The sequence below is a fragment of the Daucus carota genome, chromosome 2 (genome assembly GCF_001625215.2).
Source record: "Daucus carota subsp. sativus chromosome 2, DH1 v3.0, whole genome shotgun sequence".
In the NCBI taxonomy this organism is placed as follows: domain Eukaryota; kingdom Viridiplantae; phylum Streptophyta; class Magnoliopsida; order Apiales; family Apiaceae; genus Daucus; species Daucus carota.
Genome location: NC_030382.2, coordinates 25,044,244 through 25,070,706, shown reverse-complemented (window position 1 = coordinate 25,070,706; position 26,463 = coordinate 25,044,244). Strand labels below are relative to the sequence as shown.

The window sequence follows — 26,463 nt, the reverse complement described above, 5'->3', positions numbered from 1 at the left end:
TGGATAGAAGCAAGTTCAAATGCTTCAACTGTGGTGAACCTGGACACTTTGCAACTGAATGCAAACAGCCCAAGGTTCAAGGAAAGAGAAAAGATTCGTACGATGAGCTGAAGCAGAAGTATGATGCACTAGTGAGAAAGCAACAGGGTACTTCTGGAAGTCAAAGTTTCAAAAGCAAGTCTTATCTGGCAGAAGGGAAAAGCTGGGATGATACAGACAGTGATGAAGAAGAGCAGATAGGGAATCTTGCTCTCATGGCTAATGCTGGATCATCTTCACCTCCTCCTTCTGGAAGCTTTCAGGTAGATCCTACATGCCCTAAACTTTTATTGCAATTAGGACTTGAAAGAGATGATGCTATTAAAAAGATGAAAGCTGCCAATCTTAAAATTGATACATTAGTCTTAGAAATTCATGCTTATAAGATGAATGAGATGAAAGTATTAAAACCTAAAATAGAACAATTGACTATGGATTTAGGAGTACAATGTGCTAAAGTCAAAGTTCTAGAGAAAGGTGAGATTGCTTTAAGACTTCAGCTAGACGAAGAGAAAGTTAAGTGTAAAGCCTTTAAGGATGCTTCCACTATAGTCAAAGAACTTAATGATAAACAAGAGATCAAGAGAACTGTTGGAATAGGTTTTGACTATAACAAATCTGTAGGTAAGGCTTGTAACATTACTCCCTTTAAGAAGAGTGCTGAGGAGAGAGGGATTCCTTTTGTTTTGAAAGATTCCCCTCAACCATTGTTTAAATCTTCAGTAGCTTAACCTCTGTTAGAAACTCCTGTTGTCATTAGATATGAACTCAAACAGGAAGACCTTAAAATGAAATAGTGTGATGTGAAGAGAGATGAGATCCTGACATCACTGAAACCAATCAAAGTGAAAGGCAATGTTAGGTTGCCTAAAGCTGGTTTAGGTGTCAACTCTGAGAGAACTAAATTCAACAAGCCTAATAATTTTGTGAACAGTAAAAACAGAGATAATAGATGTCATTCTACTGAGAACTTTAAATCTGTTAACAATGTTAGAGTAGAATCTATTGATGTTCCTACTACTGTGACTGATATGCCTGTTGCTCCTGTTTTTGATGCATGTCATAAATCTTGTGGTGTTGATAACTGTATGCTTTGTGCTTTCAATACAATGTCTGCTTATTTTAAAAATTTGCATGCTAAAAATGAAAACACATCACCTAGACAACAAACAAACAATAAGCATGCTAGATCAAAGACTGCTAGTCCTCCTCGTGTTAGGAAGGAGACTTATGTAAAAAAGCCTAAAACCAAGGTTTATAAGGCTGTTGTTAAGGAAGTAAGTTCAGTCAAGAGTGAGCCAAGTATCAGTCCAAGAGGCTCTGTTGTATTACCTGATAGAAATCAATTCTTTAAGTTTGCTGGACCCAATCAAGTGTGGGTCCCAAAGAAGGTTTAATCAAGTTGTCTTTTGCAGGGTGCCAGTGGAGTTGTTCGAGTTACTTGGGTGCTTGACAGTGGAGCGTCAATGCACATGACTGGCAATAGATCCCTGCTGGAAGACATAAGAGAAGGAGCTGGCCCAACAGTCAGGTTTGTTGATAATAGCAAAGGTCGTACTGTGGGATATGGCAAGTACAAAATTGGAAGGATCATCATAGAAGATATTGCTATAGTTGAAGGACTTCAACATAATCTCCTGAGTGTTAGTCAATTTTGTGACAAAGGATATTATGTTCATTTTGAAAAGGAGATATGTATCATTAAACATATCAAGGATAAGCGTCCTTCACTATGTGGCATAAGGAAAGGCAATATATTCGTAGCTGGTTTGTCTTCAGGACCTGGAAACGAAGTTCACTGTTTCTACGCAAAGGCGTCTGCTGAAGATAGTTGGTTATGGCATAAGAAGCTCTCACATCTCAACTTCAAAACCATGAACTCTCTTGTCAAGAGAGATCTAGTGAGAGGTTTGCCTTCCCTGGAATTCTCAACGGATGATCTTTGTGAAGCTTGTTAGAAAGGAAAAGCGAAGAGAGCATCTCACAAAGGAAAGGCCATCAATACCATTACAAATCCACTTCACTTACTGCATATGGATTTGTTTGGCCCCGTGAATGTTGCATCAATTGATGGAGGAAGATATGCCTTAGTCATTGTGGATGACTTCTCGAAATTTACTTGGGTTTACTTCCTGGCTTCTAAGGATGAAACCCCGATGACAGTTATTGATCATATTAAGTTAGTTGAATTGGATAAAGGTGTGCCAGTGAAAGCTGTAAGGTCAGACAATGGCACGGAATTCAAGAATCAAACTCTAATCAACTTTTACTCTGAAAAGGGAATTAGAAGGCAGTATTCAGCACCAAGGACTCCTCAGCAGAATGGAGTCGTCGAAAGAAAGAATCGTACATTGATTGAAGCTGGAAGGACTATGATTGCTGAAGCAAAGCTTCCACTGTACTTTTGGGCTGAAGCTGTGTCTACTGCCTGCTATACCCAGAATAGAACTTTGATCAATAAGGATCATATGAAAACTCCATTTCATCTGTATGACAACAAGAAACCTTATGACAAACATCTTCATGTCTTTGGAGCCAAGTGTTATGTTCTCAAAGATGGAGAATAGAACTTGAACAAGTTTGAGCCAAAGGCATCTGAAGGAATCTTTGTTGGTTATGCTAATAATGCTTATAGAGTTTTTGTAATTGATACTCTGTCAGTGAAAGTTAGTGTCAATGTTACATTTGATGACACTAAACTCCCAAGTTTACAATCTGCTGATCCATCTGAATCTCTGAAGTTTGACAACTATCCAGATTCTGATTCAGATGATGATGTGCCACCTGAAGTTGCAACAGGTGATGACAACAATGATAATGATCCAGGCAATGATGGAGGAAATGGCAATAATGCTGGAGATTCCACTGATGCTAGTGGTGGATCATCAAATCAACCTGGCAACAACTCAGGGGGAGCTGGTGGATCAACTAGTCATACACTTCAGCTTACTGACAATACAGCAGAATCATCAAGGACACAACTTCCAAGGGAAAGGATTTGGAGCAGAGATCATCCCTTTGATCTGATTATTGGTGATCCTGATGTTGGTGTAAGGACTAGAAGTGCTATGACAAATGAATGTCTATTCTCTGGTTTTCTATCTCAATTAGAACCAAAGAAAGTAGATGAAGCACTTGCTGATCCTGATTGGGTTCTTGCCATGCAAGAAGAACTCAATCAATTTGAGAGACAAGAAGTCTGGGCCCTTGTTCCAAGACCAAAGGGAAAGTCTACAATTGGAACTAGATGGGTCTTCCGTAACAAGTTAGATGGTGATGGCATTGTAGTAAGAAACAAAGCCAGACTGGTCGCAAAAGGTTATTCTCAAGAAGAAGGAATTGATTACGATGAAACCTATGCTCCAGTTGCTCGTCTTGAAGCCATCAGAATATTTCTTGCATTTCCTGCACAGTCCAACTTCAAGGTTTATCAGATGGATGTGAAATGTGCATTTCTGAATGGAAAGCTAGAAGAAGAAGTATATCTGGAACAGCCCCCTGGCTTTGAAAATCCAGAGTTTGCTGATTTTGTGTACTTCTTATTCAAAGCTGTCTATGGGCTCAAGCAGTCACCAAGGACATGGTATGACACCCTCTCTGAGTTTTTAATTGAAAACAATATTACTAGAGGTGTCATAGACAAAACTCTCTTTTACAAATTGCATGATAATAATATGATATTTGTTCAAATATATGTTGATGATATTATATTTGGTTCTACTAACGATAACTTGTGCAAGAGGTTTGCTAAGTTAATGCAGAGCAATTATGAGATGGGTATGATGGGTGAGCTGTCCTACTTCCTTGGTCTTCAAGTAAACCAAAAGGAAGATGGAATATTCAGTTGCCAATCAAAGTATGTCAGAGATCTTCTGCGAAAGTACAATCTAGAAGACTCTTCACCGGCAAAGACACCCATGGCCACTGCCACAAAGCTTGACCAGGATAAATCTGGTAAGAAAGTTGATATTACAAGCTATCTAGGTATGATTGGCTCATTACTTTATCTTACTTCAAGTAGACCAGATATCATGTTTGCAACATGTTTATGTGCTAGGTTTCAGGCTGATCCTAAGGAATCACATCTTATAGCCGTCAAAAGAATCTTTAGATATCTTAAGGGTACACCTGGTTTAGGTATTTGGTACCCTAAGAATACTGGTTTTGACTTAACCGGCTATACAGATTCTGATTATACAGGTTGCAGGATTGATAGAAAGAGTACGTCTGGAAGCTGTCAATTTCTAGGACGTCGGTTGGTTTCCTGGTACAGCAAGAACCAACACTCAGTGTCTACTTCTACTGCTGAAGCTGAGTACATTGCTGCTGGCAGTTGTTGTGCTCAGATTCTCTGGATCAGGAATCAATTAAATGATTATGGTATCTCTGTCGACAAAATTCCTATATTTTGTGACAACACCAGTGCCATAGCCATTTCCAACAATCCAGTGCAACACTCCCGGACCAAGCACATAGATATCAGGTATCATTTTATTCGAGAACATGTCATGAATGGAACTGTGGTGTTACATTTTGTACCCACGGCTGATCAAATTGCAGACATCTTCACTAAACCACTTGATGAATCCACTTTCTCCAAGTTGGTTTGTGAGCTAGGGATGTTAAATATGCCATGATTCTCTTTGTATATATTATTTATATGTTTTATATATTATTATATATTTTTGTGAATTTTCTGTGTAATTATATATATTTTATTAGATTTTATATAATTGTTTGTAAATTATCTGATAATTTTCTATGTAATTATGCATGTTCATATTTGTCTCTGTTAATTTTCTAAGTGCTGCACACTCCCCTGTATTATTTTTCAAGCTTTTAGATAATTATTTGTGTCTATTTTGTATTTTTCAAAATTAATTAAGCATAAATATTAGTTTTTAAGTTAATTCATTTTAATGAATTAAAGTTGAATTCATAAATATTTATATTTAATTAAAGTTGAATTCTAAAAAATATTTGCGTAATATTTTAGATATTATTTGTATTAGGTTTTTGATTTTATGTGTAAAAAGGTTTTATTTCAAAAGAAAATCAAAAATCATAATATTTATATTCATTTTTCTGTTTTTTTTAAAAACGCGGCATGACATTATTCATAATGTCATACCGTGTGCTTTTATCTGGTTAATTCTGGTCGGTATGACAATTATCAATTGTCATATTCAGTTCGGTATGACAATAATCGATTGTCATACAAGTCTTGTGAAACGTTTTGAATACGCTTCAAAACCTCGGCATGACAATCGTAAAGATTGTCATACCGAGTCTTGTATTCACCTACCACACGACGGATCAAAACCTCGGTATGACAATATTAAGCATTGTCATACCGAAGTCAAAATCCCCTATGACAATGTTATCATTGTCATACCCGCTGTTTAAATCATATATATACACACTGCCGCATACACACACGAACGCCATTGTTCTTCTTCGAGTTTTTTTCAAGTTTTTTGTGTAAAAACTTGCTGGTTTCGTGATTTTCAAGCTCTAATCGCTTGCTGGTTACTAATTAATCAAGTTCTAAGCCGTTATACTGCCAAATTTTCTTGAAAAATCAAACCCTTGTTCGAGATTTCGAGGCTGTTTTATGCGATTTCTTGCTCGGTTTTTGACTCTAAATCCTTGCTGTGATCATCTCTTATGGTTCCCATCTACATTTCGAAGTGTTTGACAGATTTGGAGTTTGGGGCTTTTCGATTTAAAGTTCGGATTTTGAAGGGTTTTTCGAGTATATTAGGACTTGTTTGGATTATTGGTGAACTTTGGGACTTTGTTGGATTTTGTGGAATTAAATTGGCCATTTACAATTTAATTAATTTTTAATTCGAGTTTAATCAATTAATTCGAATTATTAATTAATTGGTTAATTGTTAATTAATTATTAATTGAAATTTGCGAGAAATTTGAGAATTAACATTTTATTTGAAAAATTCTCGTTTAATTCAATTTTTAATTATAAAAATGGCTGGCCAATTTGTTATCGGTGAGACGAACTACAACGGATATTTGGACCCTGATTCCAGCTTAGAGAGATTCAGACCTTGGGTGAGATTGCTGAATAGTCAAAGTTTAGTCAGCACAGCCATCACTGCTCATGCTGATTTACAGATTCGACCACTCCAGGACTTTTACTCCACTACCATCAACACCACTCTCCTAGACAGCTACAGGGTTTCTGGAAATATTACAGGAGGTCAGAGTATTACCATTTCAGTTGATGATGTCAACAGAATCCTTGGATTTCCACGAAACAACTTTGCTGAGATTCCTACAGATGCTGAAATCACTCAATTCTTTCAGACCATTCTTTATCAGGGAGAGATACATCTACCAAGGATGCTGAAAGGGAACTTGAAACCTGAGTGGGATTTATTCTTCGATACACTAGCAAAGGTCTTTTCCCCAACCACTCGAAGTAACTTCAACATCATATCCTCCCTTCTTCAAATCATTGGATTCTGCATTGTTCACAATCGACCAATCAACTTTGGAAAGTTGATTCTTCAGTCGATTCTAAAGAAGTTGGGACCACTCAGCAGTCGATCAGTTACACAGAATCCCAGGGTTGTCTGTTTTTACCCTCGGTTCTTAATGCTGTTTTTGAATGATAAGATGACGGACGCTGAGAAGAATTCATACTTCAACTCTCCAATTGCACCAACTCAGCGTGTCTGTACGAAGTTGATGAAAGCTCTGACCAACAAAAGAAAACATGAGAATCTTCCACTCATTGTGACTCCATACCTGATGGAGCAGATCAATGCTCAGCCACAACAACTTCATCAATTCCAAGTGGCTCAACCTCAAAAGCAACAGCCTCAACAAGTTCAACAGGAACAACAACAGCAACCACAACAACCAGAGCCACTTCAAATACAACAACCAGAACAACACCAATCACCACACCAATCACCATATCAATCACCACATCAATCCCCATACCAATCACCACACCATTCCCCTCTACATCAAACACATCAATCACAATTATTTGAAGACGAACATCAGGAATACAACTTCTTCGAAGCTCAACCGTCTTCATCTGAACCTCTACCACAACAACAACACACTCACTATATACCACAAACAAAATCAACCTCCCAACCTTTACCTGCTGACTCAACATCAAATCCAGAGTTGCAGTCCTTTCGACAGGACCTACAGGTAGCTCAGGTACTTTCTGACTTCTCATCTAATTTTAATGTTGATGCATCAGATTTTGTTGGTGACCTTGATTTTGTTTTCCAGACTACCAGCAATGAACCTGACAACACACAGGTTCATATCCAAGCTGACGAATTCATTCAACCAACTCTTTCTTCTGCAAACACAGCAATCAACACTACTACTCAACCTATTCGTAAGATTGCCAGAAAGAGAAGCTCAAGCAGTTTGACGAGTGAACCCGCAGCTCTGTCTTCCATTAAGAAGCCTAGGTTGGAAGCCCTGGAGACATCTGCAGCCTCATCCTTGCCTTCCCAAAAAGGCTTGGACTTGGAACAGGCAATGAAATAGTCTCTGGACTCATTCTCTCAACAGAATGAAGCCATTGAAGTTGACCGCTCTGCCACAGTACCCTGTACAGAGTCAAGCACTGCGCTAGCACTCACGCTAGTGCAAGACCAAACAGATACACAGGTTACTATGTTTACTGATTGCATGTATGAGAACTTTTCTGATCATACTTTCTTTTCTGATCAGGCGGTACTTGGCAACGTGCAAGTAAACTTGCCCTCACAGGCTTCCAGAGGACAATTTGTTTCTCCACTACCTTTGAACCCATCACAGGGGGCATTGGTAGTTTATACAGGTACAGCTGGAAGAGTGCAAACAATGAGTGATGAAAGGCAAACACCGAGCGATACACATGCACGTGAGGCTAGTGAAACAGCTATGAGTGTACGTGAGGTGAGTGCACACACTGACCCGGCTCTGTTTGAGGAACAAATGTCTAAGCTTAAAGCTGAATTAGCCCGGATGATTGCTGAAAATGAGAGGCTAAAGGGTGCACAGTTGGTGACCCTAGAGAAGAAAGCTGATGAAAGGCCATCCAGTTCTTCCAGGGATGAGCTTAAAGAAGAAATTCATGAGTTGACTTTCGAGATGAGATCTAATCATGCACTGTATATGTCAAAATTTGATGATATCGACAGAAAACTGGATCAACTCCTAAAGAACTCAAAGTCAGATGCTGATACCTCCAGAGAGGATCCCTAAACTAAGGGGGAGAATAGAGGAGATAGAAGAGATGGAGACAAAGCTGACAGGGATGACAGGGGAAATAGTTCAAATCAAAGCAACAAAGGGAATACTTCTGAATCTGCTCCTGACAATTCTGAAAAGTCAAAAGGCAAAGAGCCGTTACATCAATCTGAGAATGTCTTCAATTCTGATAATTATGATGACTTTCCACAAGACATGGATGATGATGACGTCTTTGATGCTACATACCGTCAAGCAGAGGAAGAAGGCAAATTTGAGGAGAGCTACTTATTCCAGGATGAAGAACCTGTTGATCCTGAACATGAAGAAAATGTCCGGAAGTTTAAAGCTGAGAATGAAGCTAGGAAGCGTAAGCTTCGAGATTACCAGAAACTTCTGGAGGACAAGCTGATAACTGAAGAGCAAATCAAGAAAGAGAAGCAGAAAATCTATGATGCTGCGTGCAAGCAGAAGAATCTTGATATCAAAAGGAAAGTTGGAAAAAGCTGGGACATCGCAAAGAGGATTTTCAATGGACCTCAAAGGGAGCCTTTCAATGACAGAAAGTTCTTATCTCTGATCTACGATCTTCGAGAGGTAAACCCTGACGAGGATATCTTTATGCATGCCTTCACTTTAGAGATTGATTACTTGACTGTTGGAGTCAATAACTTGCTAAAACAGTGGGAGCTGATTGTATATACACAGAGAAATGGTTCATTCAGATTATCTGTTGAATTTCCTAAATCATTCTCTGTGTCTGAGCTCTGGGTACTTCGCAATAAGGTAAAGCGATGCTCCAACCTGAACGAACTCCTTCGTGACAAACTGTTGGATTGTGTTGTCTTCAACAGTCCACAGGTTGTCAAGAATCCATATTGTGTAAAGTTCGTTCACAAGGAGCTCTTAAGCACTGTCTATCTGAATGAAGAGGCTTTACCAAAGTATCGTGTTAAGCAACTGGCTCTAGCATCCACTCTACTTCGAACCAAGGGCTTCGCTTCTAAAGCTAAGTCTGATGCTGATGATGTGATTCTAGCTTACTGCACCCGAAGGAATATTTCTCAATATTTCCGGAGGATGAAGAATGTTACAAAGGCTCAGCCATCAGATTTCCGGGAAGACCCTGTAGAGATGGAAGTGTTACATCAACTAGCTCTGGCAAGGGAACGTAAGAAGCGTGGTGAGTCCACTACATCAGAAGTGCCAACCAGAGAAGAACCGTCAACTCCTGTCCTTCACAGTTTAGATATCGAAGAAGGAGAAGTTGATCTTTAGATTTGATAAGGAATTTGTAATATATGTTCAGTAAGAACATCCTTATGTAATCTAATGTACTTGTTTGAATTCTGGTCAATGTTTAATGAAATACCAGAAACTTTTTGCTATTTACAATTCATGTTTAATCCTTTGTCTTATCAGTTAGTTGAGTTATCCTCTCGATAATTTGCATGTTATTGAAAGGCATATGTTTAGCCTATTTGTTATTAGAGAGGTACCAACTCAACTCTGATAAGAAAGCAAGGTAAATAGCAAGTACTGTTGAAGGAATCCGTACGAAGAACGTCATGTGATTTATTGAAATTATATGTCTGAAGAATTTCAGGATGCTGCTACAAGCCACTGGAAGAAGTTCATTAATATGTTCAAACCTCAGTGTACAAATAATCTTTTGTAGCACGTCCAGAAGTCCAGAAGGTATAAAGTTTTAATACTTTATTTATTCAGAAGATTCTATACTACTGTTACTTATGAAGAAGATCAACGAAGACATAGACTCGTCGAACAAGCCTCATTTCAAATGTTTATTTGATAAAGAATATTTAATTCAGCTGGATACAGATGAACCAGACAGTACATTTGTGTGTCAGCTACTCAAATTAAGTGTTCTGCATCAACTACAAATGGCCGTTCGATCAAGACAAAGATCTACAAAGTTTAATCAAGCCTGAAGTCTCTGCGGATGAAGATATACAATTTTATAAGTATTTATTTAATTATCTCACTAATCAAAATAATTAAATTAGTTGTATAATTTATTTATTAAATTGATTCACCTTCGAATTAATTTAATTTATGAATTTATATAATTAATATAATTAAGTGGGTAATTATCTAATATTTATTTAATTATTAAAACTGTTTTAATACATCAAATAGCTCGGTATGACTTTATTTAATAAAGTCATACCGTGCCCTGCCTTATGACTTTCTCTGGAATGTCTTAATATGTCATATTAAGGCTGTTTGTGTGAGTAGATCATTCGGTATGACTTTCTCTTCACAAGTCATACCGTTTGCTCTCAACAGACTTCATCTGGTATGACATTAAAATGTCATACCGTGTCCCTCTAGCAGACTTTCTGAGTTGTGTGTATGTCTTGCTGTTAATGGCTTAGATTAAGTCATACCGAAGTGGTCTGTATGGCTTTTGCTTTATAAGACATACCGATTGGTGCTTGAAGGCCAAGGTAGAATAAGTCATACCGAGTTTTTCAGTATGGCTTTCTCATTAAAAGTCATTCCTTCCCTTTGATTAGCATGGCTTTGTGTTATTAAGTCATTCCTTCTTTGTGGTTGGTATGTCTTTGCTTTATAATGTCATTCCTAAGCTAGAAAGTCATTCCTTTCATGTCATACCTAGATCCAAGTGATTTGCCTATAAATATGGCTTCACTTCTTCATTTCTATGTTGTTCATTGCATTGTAAACTTTCAAGTTGTTTGTAACTTGCTATTCGTTATATCCACAGTTTTCTGTGCTTTGATCACTCGGTTGTTTTAATCACTAAACTAGAATACATCCTGTCGAATTTATTCTACGAACTTTAGTGGACATTAAAACGAACCTTATTAATTATATAACGACTTAAAACATTGTTATATTAATTAATTAAAATCTGATTAACAAGTTTAATTCAAATCAGATTATTCCGCCGCGATTTTTTAGTGACGATTGTATTTAACCCCCCCTTCTACAATCGTTTCAGGACCTAACAATTGGCATCAGAGCTGTTGATACCATTTTTCCGTATCAGATCCTATACACACTCTATAACATCCAAATATTTTTTATTCGAATTAATTTTATTCCAAAAATTAATTCTGATTTAAAATATTTTTCCGTCAAAAATCCAAATCTCATCCAAACACTATTCACTTCAAATCTTTAAACATGAGTACACAAAAGATCAGTAGCATTAAAATCCCACCGTTCAGCAAGGAACACTTTGGCCTATGGAAGAGGCACATGTTATCATTCCTCCGCACAGCCAACAGAAAATATATCGGGATATTAAACAAGGGTGTTTCTACTCCGATGAATGTCATACTAGCACACGAAGAAGATGGTGTGTTAATACCTCATCAGACTATTCCGAAAGAACTTTCTGAGTACACAGATGAAGAGAGTGAACAGATGAACTTAGATGACGCTCTTCAACTGATTTTGGTTGAATCTCTAGATCCAGTGATGTACAATGCTGTTGTTAATTGTACGAACGCAAAGCAAATCTGGGATACGTTAGAGATTATCAATGAAGGCTCAGAAGAAGTTAGGGAAAACAAGAAAGAGATACTGATGGCTCAGTATGAACAATTTGGTTCCAATCCCGGAGAAGGGATTTCAGAAGTGTTTATCAGACTTAATAATTTGATAAATAATTTAAATCTGAATGGGAAATTCTATGACAAGAAAGAGGTCAACATGAAGTTTCTTTTAACACTTCCCGAACATCTGGAACACAGAATCACTGCCATCAGGGAAAGCAGAGATCTGAATGAGATATCTCTGGAGAGACTCTACGGAGTTTTGAAAACTTATGAACTCGAGCAAGTTCAAAGTAAGCAGAGATATGGCTGGGGTAAAACAATGAACCATTCGAGAGCTCTAGTTGTTGAGTCACCTGTACCGGAAGAAAAGAAGGATGTTGTTGTTCCTTCTAAAACCACTCAGGAGTTTGTTGTACCTGAGATGGGTCAGACTGTTTCTTCCAGTGGTGATGATGAGTTCTGTACAATGGAAGAGTTAGAACTGTTAGAAGATCAATCTTTGTCACTGTTTGCCAAGAAGTTTGGAAACATGAGATTCCGGAAGAACCCTTTCTACAAATACAAACCTACTGTCAATAGGTTTTAAAAAGGAGGTTACTCATCTTCTACAAGCAAAGGAGGATACAAGACTGGGATGGTGGATAGAAGCAAATTCAAATGCTTCAACTGTGGTGAACCTGGACACTTTGCAACTGAATGCAAACAGCCCAAGGTTCAAGGAAAGAGAAAAGATTCGTATGATGAGCTGAAGCAGAAGTATGATGCATTGGTTAGAAAGCATCAGGGTACTTCTGGAGGTCTAAGCTTCAAGAGCAAATCATATCTAGCAGAAGGGAAAACCTGGGATGATACAGATAGTGATGAAGAAGAGCAGATTGGGAATGTTGCTCTCATGGCTAATGCTGGATCATCTTCACCTCCTCCTGCTGGAAGCTTTCAGGTAGATCCTACATGCTATTAAAAAGATGAAAGCTGCCAATCTTAAAATTGATACTTTAGTCTTAAAAATTCATGCTTATAAGATGAATGAGATGAAAGTATTAAAACCTAAAATAGAACAGTTGACTATGGATTTAGGATTACAATGTGCTAAAGTCAAAGTTCTAGAGAAAGGTGAGATTGCTTTAAGACTTCAGCTAGACGAAGAGAAAGTGAAATGTAAAGCCTTTAAGGATGCCTCCATGATAGTCAAAGAACTTAATGATAAACAAGAGATCAAGAGAACTGTTGGAATAGGTTTTGACTATAACAAATCTGTAGGTAAGGCTAGTAACATTACTCCTTTTAAGAAGCGTGCTGAGGAGAGACTCCTCAGAAGCTGAACCTCTTTTAGAGACTCCTGTTGTCATTAGATATGAACTCAAACAGGAAGACCTTAAATTGAAAGAGAGTAATGAGAAGAGAGATGAGATCCTAACATCACTGAAACCAATCAAAGTGAAAGGCAATGTTAGATTGCCTAAAGCTGGTTTAGGTGTCAACTCTGAGAGAACTAAATTCAACAAGCCTAATAATTTTGTGAATAGTAAGAACAAGAACAATAGATGTCATTCTACTGAGAACTTTAAATCTGTTAACAATGTTAGAGTAGAATCCATTGATGTTCCTACTTCTGTGACTGATATGCCTGTTGCTCCTACTTTTGATGCATGTCATAAATCTTGTAGTGTTGATAATTGTATGACTTGTGCTTTCAATTTGATGTCTGCTTATTTTAAAAATTTGCATGCTAAAAATGAAAACACATCACCTAGACAACACACAAACTACAAGCATGCTAGATCAAAGACTGCTAGTCCTACTCTTGTTAGGAAGGAGACTTATGTTCCAAAGCCTAAAACCAAGGTTTATAAGGCTGTTGTTAAGGAAGTAAGTTCAGTCAAATCAGAACCAAGTATCAGTCCAAGAGGCTCTGTTGTTACACCTGATAGAAATCAGTTTTTTAAGTTTGCTGGACCCAATCAAGTGTGGGTCCCAAAGAATGTTTAATCAAGTTGTCTTTTGCAGGGTGCCAGTGGAATTGTTCGTGTTACCTGGGTGCTTGACAGTGGAGCGTCAATACACATGACTGGCAATAGATCCCTGCTGGAAGACATAAGAGAAGGAGCTGGCCCAACAGTGAGCTTTGCTGATAATAGCAAAGGTCGTACTGTGGGATATGGCAAGTACAAAATAGGAAGGATCATTATAGAATATATTGCAATAGTTGAAGGACTTCAACATAATCTCCTGAGTGTCAGTCAATTTTGTGACAAGGGATATTATGTTCATTTTGAAAAGGAGATATGTATCATTAAACATATCAAGGATAAGCGTCCTTCACTATGTGGCATAAGGAAGGGCAATATATTCGTAGCTGATTTGTCTTCAGGACCCGGAAACGAAGTTCACTGTTTCTACGCCAAAGCGTCTGCTGAAGATAGTTGGTTATGGCATAAGAAGCTCTCACATCTCAACTTCAAAACCATGAACTCTCTAGTCAAGAGAGATCTAGTGAGAGGTTTGCCTTCCCTGGAATTCTCAACTGATGATCTTTGTGAAGCTTGTCAGAAAGGAAAAGCGAAGAGAGCATCTCACAAAGGCAAAACCATCAATACCATTACAGATCCACTTCATTTGTTGCATATGGATTTGTTTGGCCCTGTGAATGTTGCATCTATTGATGGAGGAAGATATGCCTTGGTTATTGTGGATGACTTCTCAAAATTTACTTGGGTTTACTTCCTGGCTTCTAAGGATGAAACCCCATTGACAGTGATTGATCATATAAAGTTAGTTGAATTGGATAAAGGTGTGCCAGTCAAAGCTGTAAGGTCAGACAATGGCACAGAATTCAAGAATCAAACTCTAATCAACTTTTACTCTGAAAAGGGAATTAGAAGGCAGTATTCAGCACCAAGGACTCCTCAGCAGAATGGAGTCGTCGAAAGAAAGAATCGTACACTGATTGAAGCTGCAAGGACTATGATTGCTGAATCAAAGCTTCCACTGTATTTTTGGGCTGAAGCTGTGTCTACTGCCTGCTATACCCAGAATAGAACTTTGATCAACAAGGATCATATGAAAACTCCATTTCATCTGTATAACAACAAGAAACCTTATGTCAAACATCTTCATGTCTTTGGAGCCAAGTGTTATGTTCTCAAGGATGGTGAAGAGAACTTGAACAAGTTTGAGCCAAAGGCATCTGAAGCAATTTTTGTTGGTTATACAAATAATGCCTATAGAGTTTTTGTAATTGATACTCTGTCAGTAAAAGTTAGTGTCAATGTAACATTTGATGACACTAAACTACCAAGTTTACAATCTGCTGATCCATCTGAATCTCTGAAGTTTGACAACTATCCAGATTCTGATTCAGATGATGATGTTCCACCTGAGGTTGCAACAGGTGATGACAACAATGATAATGATCCAGGCAATGGTGGAGGAAATGGCAATAATGCTGGAGATTCCACTGATGCTAGTGGTGGATCATCAAGTCATCCTGGCAACAGCTCAGGGGGAGCTGGTGGATCAACTAGTCATACACATCAGCCTAATGATAATACTGCTGAATCATCAAGGACACAACTTCCAAGGGAAAGGATTTGGAGCAAAGATCATCCCTTTGATCTGATTATTGGTGATCCTGATGTTGGTGTAAGGACTAGAAGTGCTACGACAAATGAATGTTTATTTTCTGGATTTCTATCTCAACTAGAACCAAAGAAAATAGATGAAGCACTTGCTGATCCTGATTGGGTTCTTGCCATGCAAGAAGAACTCAATCAATTTGAGAGACAAGAAGTCTGGGCCCTGGTTCCAAGACCAAAAGGAAAATCTACAATTGGAGCTAGATGGGTCTTCCGTAACAAGTTAGATGGTGATGGCATTGTTGTAAGAAACAAAGCCAGACTGGTTGCAAAAGGTTATTCTCAGGAAGAAGGAATTGATTACGATGAAACCTATGCTCCAGTTGCTCGTCTTGAAGCCATCAGAATATTCCTTGCATTTGCTGCACACTCCAACTTCAAAGTTTATCAGATGGATGTGAAAAGTGCATTTCTGAATGGAAAGCTGGAAGAAGAAGTATATCTGGAACAACCCCCTGGCTTTGAAAATCCAGAATTTGCTGATTTTGTGTACTTCCTATTCAAAGCTGTCTATGGACTCAAGCAGTCACCAAGAACATGGTATGACACACTCTCTGAATTTTTGATTGAAAATAAATTTACAAGAGGTGTGATAGACAAAACTCTCTTTTACAAATTGCATGATAATGATATGATATTTGTTCAAATATATGTTGATGATATTATATTTGGTTCTACTAACGATAACTTGTGCAAGAGATTTGCTAAGTTAATGAAGAGTAATTATGAAATGAGTATGATGGGTGAGCTATCCTACTTTCTTGGTCTTCAAGTAAGCCAAAAGGAAGATGGAATCTTTATTTGCCAATCAAAGTATGTCAGAGATCTTCTAAGAAAGTTCAATCTAGAAGACTGTTCACCGGCAAAGACACCCATGGCCACTGCCACTAAGCTTGACCAGGATAAATCTGGTAAGAAAGTTGATATCTCAAGCTATCGAGGCATGATTGGCTCATTACTCTATCTCACTGCTAGTAGACCAGATATTATGTTTGCAACATGTTTGTGTGCTAGGTTTCAGGCTGATCCTAAAGAATCACATCTTATAGCCGTCAAAAGAATCTTTAGATATCTTAAGGGTACACCTGGTTTAGGTATTTGGTACCCTAAGAATACTGGTTTTGACTTAACCGGCTATACAGATTCTGATTATGCAGGTTGCAGGATTGATAGAAAGAGTACGTCTGGAAGTTGTCAATTTCTAGGACGTCGGTTGGTTTCCTGGTACAGCAAGAAGCAACACTCGGTGTCCACTTCTACTGCTGAAGCTGAGTACATAGCTGCTGGCAGTTGCTGTGCTCAGATTCTCTGGATCAGGAATCAATTAAATGATTATGGTATTTCTGTCGACAAAATTCCAATATTTTGTGACAACACCAGTGCCATAGCCATTTCAAACAATCCAGTGCAACACTCCAGGACCAAGCACATAGATATCAGGTATCATTTTATTCGAGAACATGTCATGAATGGTACTGTGGTGTTACATTTCGTACCCACGGCTGATCAAATTGCAGACATCTTCACTAAACCACTTGATGAATCCACTTTCTCTAAGTTGGTTTGTGAGCTAGGGATGTTAAATATGCCATGATTCTCTTTGTATATATTTTATATGTATTTTTTTTATATATATTATTATATATTTTTGTGAATTTTCTGTGTAATTATATCTATTTTATTAGATTTTATATAATTGTTTGTATATTATCTGATAATTTTCTGTGTAATTATGCATGTTCATATGTGTCTCTATATTTTTCTAAGTGCTGCATACTCCCCTGTAATATTCTCTGTGCATTTAGATATTTATATGAATTTTATTTTGTATTTTTCAAAATTAATTAAGCATAAATATTTGATTTTAAGTTAATTCATTTTAATGAATTAAAGTTAAATTCATAAGTATTTATATTTAATTAAAGTTGAATTTTACAAAATATATGTGTAGTATTTTATATATTATGTGTATTAGATTTTTTGATTAAATGTGCAAAGGGTTTTATTTCTTTTTAATCAAAAGTCATACTATTCTGTTTTATTAAATATTTTTATATATAACTCTATTAGAAGTTATGACTTTTTCAAGAAAAGCCATACCGCCTGTAGCCTGCTCAGTACAATTCTAAACACGGTATGACATTTTTCAATAATGTCATACCGAGTTTTTCTTTTCTGTCTGTGCCCCATCAACTCCGTCGGTATGACATTCCATAGAAATGTCATACCGAATACTCATGTGAATGTCATATTCATTATTTCGGTATGACATTTCTTGAATAAGTCATACCATCTTTTGTATCTTGTATGACTTAGTTTAGGAAAGTCATACCTCCCTCTACCTCATCTTCTTCATCACAGATATACACACACTCGCATACACCGACTGCCATTGCTTTGTGCTCGAGTTTTTCAAGTTTTAAATTTAAAAACTTGCTAGTTACATATATCAAGCCTAAAAAGCTTGCTGGATACGATTTTAGCCCCAAAATCAAGCCGAATTGCTGCCCAATTTTACACCGAGTCTAACCGAGTTGCACGAGTTCTCTCTGATTCGAACGATTTTGACCGAGTTCTCACCGGTTCTGTGTTCCTTTGGTTGTGGATTACCTGTATTGAACGATTTGTGGTGGTTTGGTTTAGACTGATTTCAAACCCTAATTCTTGAGTTCGAATTATTAGAGTTCTTGAAGATAATTGGGAATTTTTGAAGATATTGAAGCCTAAGACATTGTTTGGGACCTTTTAAAGCCATTTTAAGGATTAATTAAATTTTAATTCGATTTTACACATATAAATCGAATTATTAATTAATTAATTAATTGATATTTTATTATTAATTGAAATTTGTGAGAAATTTGAAAATTATTATTTTAGTTGAAAAATTCTCACTTAATTCAATTTTTAATTTTAAATATGGCCGGTCGCTTTGTTATCGAGGAGACTAATTTGAATGGATTTTTCGACCCCGAGGCCAGTTTGGCTCGTTTCAGACCGTGGGTCCATTTTCTGAATAGTCAGTCGCTCGTCAGCACTGCTATTACAGCTCATGCAGACCTCCAGATACAGCCAATTCAGGACTTTTACTCGACAGCCCTGAATACTACTTTGTTGGATAATCATCGGGTTTCTGGAGATATACACGGAGGACGTACCATTACTATCAGCACTGATGATGTGAATAGGATATTGGGGTTTCCAAGGGAGAATTTTGCTGAACTCCCTACTGAAGCTGAACTCACCCAATTCTTCGAGACAATCTTATATCAGGGAGAGATCAACTTGCCTAGGATGTTGAAAGGCAATCTGAAGCCTGAGTGGGACCTCTTCTTCGACACTTTGGCTAAAGTGTTTGCTCCGACCACTCGTAAGAACTTTAATGTCATAACTTCGCTGCTTCAGAAGATTGGGTTCAGCATTGTTTATAATCGTCGGATCAACTTTGGAAAGCTTATTCTTCAAGCCATTCTTTCCAAGTTGGGACCTCTAAGGAACAGATCTGTTGAACAGAACGCAAAGGTTTCCTGCTTCTATCCTCGCTTTATCATGTTGTTTCTAAATGATAAGATGACTGACGCTGAGAAAGAACACTACTCCAACTCTCCGGTGGCACCAGTTCCTCGTGCCTGTACCAAGTTAATGACTCAGTTGGATAACAAGAATAAATTTGCCAATGTTCCACTAATCACCACTCCTCACATGCTACAAATGTTCAATACTCCACTGCAACCGTATCAACTTCAAGTGGCTCCTCCACCTCAACCTCAACAGCAACAGCAACCGCAACCTCAAGAACCTCAACCCTTGCAGATTCAACAACCTACACAACACCATCAACAACAACTTCTACAACAACAACAGCAGCATTCACCTCAACAATCCCAAGAAGCACAATCTTCACATCATTCATCCAACCAATCATCATATCACTCCCCTATCCATCAACAAGAACAATCTAACCCTTCATTTGAAGATCAAACTTTGGATTATGATCTCTTCGAGCATCAACCATCTTCATCTGAACCTCTCCCATACCAAACACAATCCCAAATCATACCACAAACACAATCTACCTCACAACCCCTTCCCTCTAACTCTCCTATCAACCAGGAGCTGCAGTCCTTCCATCAGGACCTACAGGTAGCTCAGGTACTTTCTAACTTATCATCTAGTTTTAATGTTGATACGTCAGATTATGGTTGTGATCTTGTTTGTGACCTTGATTTTGTTTTCCAGCCTACCAGTAATGAACCTGACAACACACAGGTTCATAACCTAGCTGATGATTCAATTCAACAAACTCTCGTTTCTCCAAACACATCAACCAACACTTCAATGCAACCTGTTCGTAAAGTTGCAAGGAAACGGAGTTCGAGTAGTTTAATGAGTCAACCCACAGCTCTGTCTCCCTCAAAGAAGCAAAGGGTGGAAGCCTTGGAGACAACTGTAGCCTCATCTTTGCCTTCCCAACAAGGCTCAGATTTTGAAATGGCAGATAAACAGTCTCTGGACCCATTCTCTCTACAGGATGTGGCCATTGAAATTGACCGTCCGGCCGCGGTAATCTGTACAGAGTCAAGCACTGCGCTAGCACTCACGCTGGTGCCAGCCCAAACTGATACACAGGTTCCTATGATTACTGAGTGCACATATTTTCAAAATAAATGTTTAATGTATGAAAACTTTTCTGATCACCCTTTCTTTTCTGATCAGGCGGAACTTGGCAGCGTGCAAGTTAATTTGCCCTCACAGGCGTCCGGAGGACGATTTGTTCCTCCACTACCCTTGAACCCATCTCAGGGGACATTGGTAGTATATACAGGTACAGCAGGAAGTGTGAATCCTATGAGTGATGTAAGGCAAACACCGAGCGATACACATGCACGAGAGGCTAGTGAAACAGCTCTGAGTGTACGTGAGGTGAGTGCACACACTAACACTGCTCATTTTGAGGAACAAATGGCAAAGCTAAGAGCTGAGCTTGAACGCGTGATTGCTGAGAATGAAAGGCTGAAGGGTGCACAGTTGGTGACCCTGGAACAGAAAGCTGAGGAGAGGCCATCCAGTTCTTACAGGGATGAGCTTAAAGAAGAGATCCATGAGTTGGTTGTTGAAATGAGGTCTAATCATGAGCTTTGCATGTCCAAATTTGAGACCATCGACAGCAAGTTAGATCAACTCCTCAGAAACTCCAACAAATCTGATGATCAACCCTCTGGAGAGGATCCCTCAACTAAGGGGGAGAATAGAGAAGACAAAGGTGACAGAGATGATAGAGGCAATAGCTCAAATCAAAGCAACAAGGATAATACCACTTCTGGATCCGCCCCTGACAAAGAAACTCATAAGTCTAAAGGCAAAGAACCGTTACATCAGTCCGACAATGTCTTCAATTCTGATAGTTATGATGACTATCCACAGGATATGGATGATGATGACGTCTTCGATGCTACCTATCGTCAAGCAGAAGAAGAAGGTAAATTTGATGAGAGTTACTTGTTTCAGGATGAAGAACCTGTTGACCTAGAGCATGAGGAAAATGTCCGGAAGTTCAAAGCTGAAAATGAAGCAAGGAAGCGTAAGCTTCGTGATTATCAGAAACTTCTCGAGGACAAGTTGATCACAGAAGAACAAATCAAGATCGAGAAACAGAAAATCTATGATGCTGCAATCAAGCAGAAGAATCTTGATATAAGGAGGAAAGAAGGAAAAAGCTGGGACATTGCAAGAAGAATCTTTAATGGACCTCAAAGGGAGCCTTCCGACGACAAAAAGTTCTTATCTCTGATCTATGATCTTAGAGAGGTAAACCCTGATGAGGATGTCTTTATGCATGCTCTTGCTTTAGAATTGTCTTATGTAACTGTGGCAGCTAAGGGATTGCTAGAGGAATGGGAGCTAATTGTCTATACACAGAGGAATGGTTCTTTCATACTATCTGTCGAATCTCTGAAATCATTCTCTGTATCTGAGCTCTGGGTGCTTCGAAACAAGGTTAGGCGAAGCTCCAACCTGAATGAACTCCTTCGTGACAAACTGCTGGAACAAGCTGTATTCAACAGTCCTCAGGTTGTCAGGAATCCTTACTGTGTAAAGTTCGTTCACAAGGAGATCTTCAGCACTGTCTATCTCAATGATCAAGCCTTGTCAAAGTATCCCGCTAAGCAACTTGCTCTTACCTCCACTCTTTTAAGAACCAAGGACTTCGCTTCCAAAGCTAAGTCTGATGCTGATGATGTGATTCTTGCTTATTGCACTCGAAAGAATGTTGCTCAGTACTTTCGAAAGATGAAACATGTTACAAAATCTCAGCCATCAGACTTCCGCGAAGACCCTGTGGATTTGGAAGTGCTACATCAACTGGCTCTAGCAAAGGAACGAAAGAAGCGTGGTGAATCCACTACATCTGAAGTGCCAACCAGGGAAGAACCGTCAACTCCTATCCTTCACACTTCTGATATCGAAGAAGGAGAAGTTGATCTTTAGATTCATTAGGGATTTGTAATATATGTTCAGTAAGAACATCCTTTTGTAATCTAATGTAATCTTTTGAATTCTGGTGAATGTTTAATGAAATACCAGAAACTTTTTGCTATTTACAATTCATGTTTAATCCTTTGTCTTATCAGTTAGTTGAGTTATCCTCTCGATAATTTGCATGTTATGTTAACAAACAAATAGGGGGAGATTGAAAGGCATATGTTTAGCCTATTTGTTATTAGAGAGGTACCAACTCAACTCTGATAAGAAAGCAAGGTAAATAGCAAGTACTGTTGAAGGAATCCGTACGAAGAACGTCATGTGATTTATTGAAATTATATGTCTGAAGAATTTCAGGATTCTGCTACAAGCCACTGGAAGAAGTTCATTAATATGTTCAAACCTCAGTGTACAAATAATCTTTTGTAGCACGTCCAGAAGTCCAGAAGGTATAAAGTTTTAATACTTTATTTATTCAGAAGATTCTATACTACTGTTACTTATGAAGAAGATCAACGAAGACATAGACTCGTCGAACAAGCCTCATTTCAAATGTTTATTTGATAAAGAATATTTAATTCAGCTGGATACAGATGAACCAGACAGTACATTTGTGTGTCAGCTACTCAAATTAAGTGTTCTGCATCAACTACAAATGGCCGTTCGATCAAGACAAAGATCTACAAAGTTTAATCAAGCCTGAAGTCTCTGCGGATGAAGATATACAATTTTATAAGTATTTATTTAATTATCTCACTAATCAAAATAATTAAATTAGTTGTATAATTTATTTATTAAATTGATTCACCTTCGAATTAATTTAATTTATGAATTTATATAATTAATATAATTAAGTGGGTAATTATCTAATATTTATTTAATTATTAAAACTGTTTTAATACATCAAATAGCTCGGTATGACTTTATTTAATAAAGTCATACCGTGCCCTGCCTTATGACTTTCTCTGGAATGTCTTAATATGTCATATTAAGGCTGTTTGTGTGAGTAGATCATTCGGTATGACTTTCTCTTCACAAGTCATACCGTTTGCTCTCAACAGACTTCATCTGGTATGACATTAAAATGTCATACCGTGTCCCTCTAGCAGACTTTCTGAGTTGTGTGTATGTCTTGCTGTTAATGGCTTAGATTAAGTCATACCGAAGTGGTCTGTATGGCTTTTGCTTTATAAGACATACCGATTGGTGCTTGAAGGCCAAGGTAGAATAAGTCATACCGAGTTTTTCAGTATGGCTTTCTCATTAAAAGTCATTCCTTCCCTTTGATTAGCATGGCTTTGTGTTATTAAGTCATTCCTTCTTTGTGGTTGGTATGTCTTTGCTTTATAATGTCATTCCTAAGCTAGAAAGTCATTCCTTTCATGTCATACCTAGATCCAAGTGATTTGCCTATAAATATGGCTTCACTTCTTCATTTCTATGTTGTTCATTGCATTGTAAACTTTCAAGTTGTTTGTAACTTGCTATTCGTTATATCCACAGTTTTCTGTGCATTGATCACTCGGTTGTTTTAATCACTAAACTAGAATACATCCTGTCGAATTTATTCTACGAACTTTAGTGGACATTAAAACGAACCTTATTAATTATATAACGACTTAAAACATTGTTATATTAATTAATTAAAATCTGATTAACAAGTTTAATTCAAATCAGATTATTCCGCCGCGATTTTTTAGTGACGATTGTATTCAACCCCCCCTTCTACAATCGTTTCAGGACCTAACAGTTATGTTAACAAACAAATAGGGGAGATTGAAAGGCATATGTTTAGCCTATTTGTATTTAAGAGTATCAACTCAACTCTGATAAGAAAGAAAGTAAATTAGCAAGCACTATTGAAGGAATCCGTACGAAGAACGTCAAGTGATTTATTAAAATCATATGTCTGAAGAATTCCAGGATGCTGCTGCACACCACTGAAAGAAGTTCATTAATATATCAAGCCTCAGTGTACAAATAATATTTGTAGCACGTCCAGAAGTCCAGAAGGTATAAAGTTTTAATACTTTATTTATTCAGAAGATTCCAAACTATTTCTACTTATGAAGAAGAACTACGAAGACAAAGACTCGAAGAACAAGCCACTTCTCAAATATTTAATTGATAAAGAATATTTGATTCAGCTAGATACAGATGAACCAGACAGTACATTTGTGTGTCAGCTACTCAGATTAAATATTCTGCATCAACAATAGGTGGTCGTTCAATCAAGACAAAGAATCAGATCTTTTAAAGGAAGTCAGAAGACCTGCTGCTGAAGAAATGCTTAATATAATTATTCTTTTAATTAATTCACATCTCAAAATAATTATATAAGTTATGTAATTTATTTATTAAATTAATTCACACTCGAATTAATTTAATTTATGAATTTATATAATTAATATAATTAAGTGGATAATTATTGAATTAATTATATATAAGAAAATACAATTTATATGGTTTTTGAGCACGATATGACAATCTAATTGATTGTCATACCACACTATGTCACCTGCCATAGTCAGGAGGCATGACAAACCTTTGGTTTGCCATACCGAATGACTTAGGCATGACAATTGTTCATTGTCATACCGAAGTCACAAGGTATGACAATGCCTTGGTTTGTCATACCGTTTGTCATACCACTCTACCTTAGCCACCAAGTATCAATTGTCATACCTTCCCACTGTTTTTCATACCGTTTGTCATACGGTTGTCATACCTATTCTAAGAGAGCATGACAATGCTTGTAATTGTCATACCTTCCCTTGGTTTGTCATTCTGATTGTCATACCTTCCCTTAGATTGTCATACCTTCTCACTTGTGCCATGACAATGCTTCTAATTGTCATACCTTTTGTCATAGCACTTGTTTAGATTGTCATAAAGCTTCCTAGAGTTGTCATGCCTAGCTTTGTCATAATAGTTCAAGGGTTTGCCTATATATATGGCTTCACCACTTCATTTGTTCTTGTTCATTGCATTGTAAAGCTTTCAAGTTGTGCTAAACTTGCTATTGTTATATCAACAGTTTTCTGTGCTTTGATCATTCGGTTGTTTTAATCCGCTAAGTTAGAATACTTCCTGTCAAATTTATTCTACGAACTAGTGGACTTTAAAACGAACCATATTAATTATATAACGACTTAAAAATTGTTATATTAATTAATTTAAATCTGATTAACAAGTTAAACTCCAATCAGATTATTCCGCCGTGATTATTTTGTGACGATTGTATTCAACCCCCCCTTCTACAATCGTATCTGGACCTAACATTAATTTACTCATCCCTGTGAATGATTTTGCAACAAAAGTTACTTCCTTTTCATTCTGCTAATAATATTTGCTAGTGCAGTTAAAGTTGCTGGAGATGATACCTTGAATTGCTTCTGTCCCCTAAGAGATGGATAATGAAGAAAAGTTGATGAACAATGATAAATAAAAGGATTTAATAGAAGGAAAAGGTGCTATAGAGTTAAATAACATATGCTTCTACAGTAAAGAAATGGTTTTAGGAGCAAATTTCCAATTATACAGTACATTCATAAAATTGAGTAGTTGATTAGAGGTCCATAAAAGCATTAAATTCATTGATTTTATGTCCACTGGTTCTCACACTTTTCGTGAACCTCATTTGTCTAAACCTATATAGAGATGTAAATATGTTAATAGTACCTTTTGATTTGTCAACACATTGTCTATAACTTCTGATACCCACAATCTACTATGCTTTCCAGGCTCAGCAGGGGAGTTGTTGCGCGCAATTCCCCTTCCCATATCGCGAAGCAGATCATGCATCCCCAACTTATCTTCATCATTGATCGTTATTAGACATCTCTTCTTTAGAATGTCAATATTACGATTGACAAACGTATAACAAGTTTCCATTATTTTAGCAACACTGTTTCTTTTCCATCCAATGTAAAAACATACAATATCTAGGAATATATCCTGCAGAATAGGATCAACTGATTTCAATGCATCGAAGCTAATCATAAGGTTTTTCTCAATATCTTCGAGGGGAACTCGATTTAATTTGTCGATGAAGCATCTCCATCCTTCCGCAGACCGGTAAACCAAGTTCGAGCCAAAAACCTGAATAGCCAGTGGAAGCCCTCCAGCTCGCTCCAGAATTACTTTGGACATTTCTTGGAATGTGTCTGATATTTTATCATCTTCGAATGCATGTTGGTTAAAAGGTTGGTGCGCCTTATCTTTATCCATTTTATTGACCTTGTATCTTGCCTTTACTTTAATTCTATCCAGTAGATCTTCATTTCTCGTTGTTATTAAGACCATGCTACCAGAAGCAAATGATCCTTCTAAATATTCTAGTGGATTTAGGTCATCTAAATCATCAATAACAATAAAGACTTTTGTCAAACAAATTCCAGCTCTTATCAACTCAATTCCTTGGTCAACATTGCCAATGTTGATGTTGTTACGTTTAAGAACATCAACAATAAGTTGTTGCTGTAAAGATACCAGGCCATTTGTCATCTTTGAAACCTCCCTGACATTTG

At 37.4% G+C, this 26,463-nt stretch overlaps 1 protein-coding gene across 1 annotated transcript; it reads right to left on the bottom strand.

Annotated features, from left to right (window-relative positions):
- Positions 1 to 6,823: 6,823 nt before the first annotated feature.
- LOC108207222 (disease resistance protein RUN1) lies at positions 6,824 to 26,440 on the bottom strand. Its single transcript, XM_064086786.1, has 3 exons — positions 25,616 to 26,440; positions 8,518 to 8,584; positions 6,824 to 7,116 (listed from the first exon to the last, which is right to left on the bottom strand). Exons 1-3 carry the CDS (start codon positions 26,438 to 26,440, stop codon positions 6,824 to 6,826), a joined length of 1,185 nt encoding a protein of 394 aa, XP_063942856.1.
- Positions 26,441 to 26,463: the final 23 nt, after the last annotated feature.

What these genes read in the sequence shown, in the direction of transcription:
- LOC108207222 (XM_064086786.1), bottom strand. Translation starts at nt 26,440, where the DNA reads ATGACAAATGGCCTGGTATCTTTACAGCAACAACTTATTGTTGATGTT. An exon ending in ATGTGTTGACAAATCAAAAG is followed by an intron (nt 8,585 to 25,615) that starts GTACTATTAACA and finishes CTTCATGTTCAG; the next exon opens with GATCAACAGGTTCTTCATCC. An exon ending in CCTTCTTCCTCTGCTTGACG is followed by an intron (nt 7,117 to 8,517) that starts GTATGTAGCATC and finishes TTGTTGTGGTAG; the next exon opens with AGGTTCAGATGAAGACGGTT.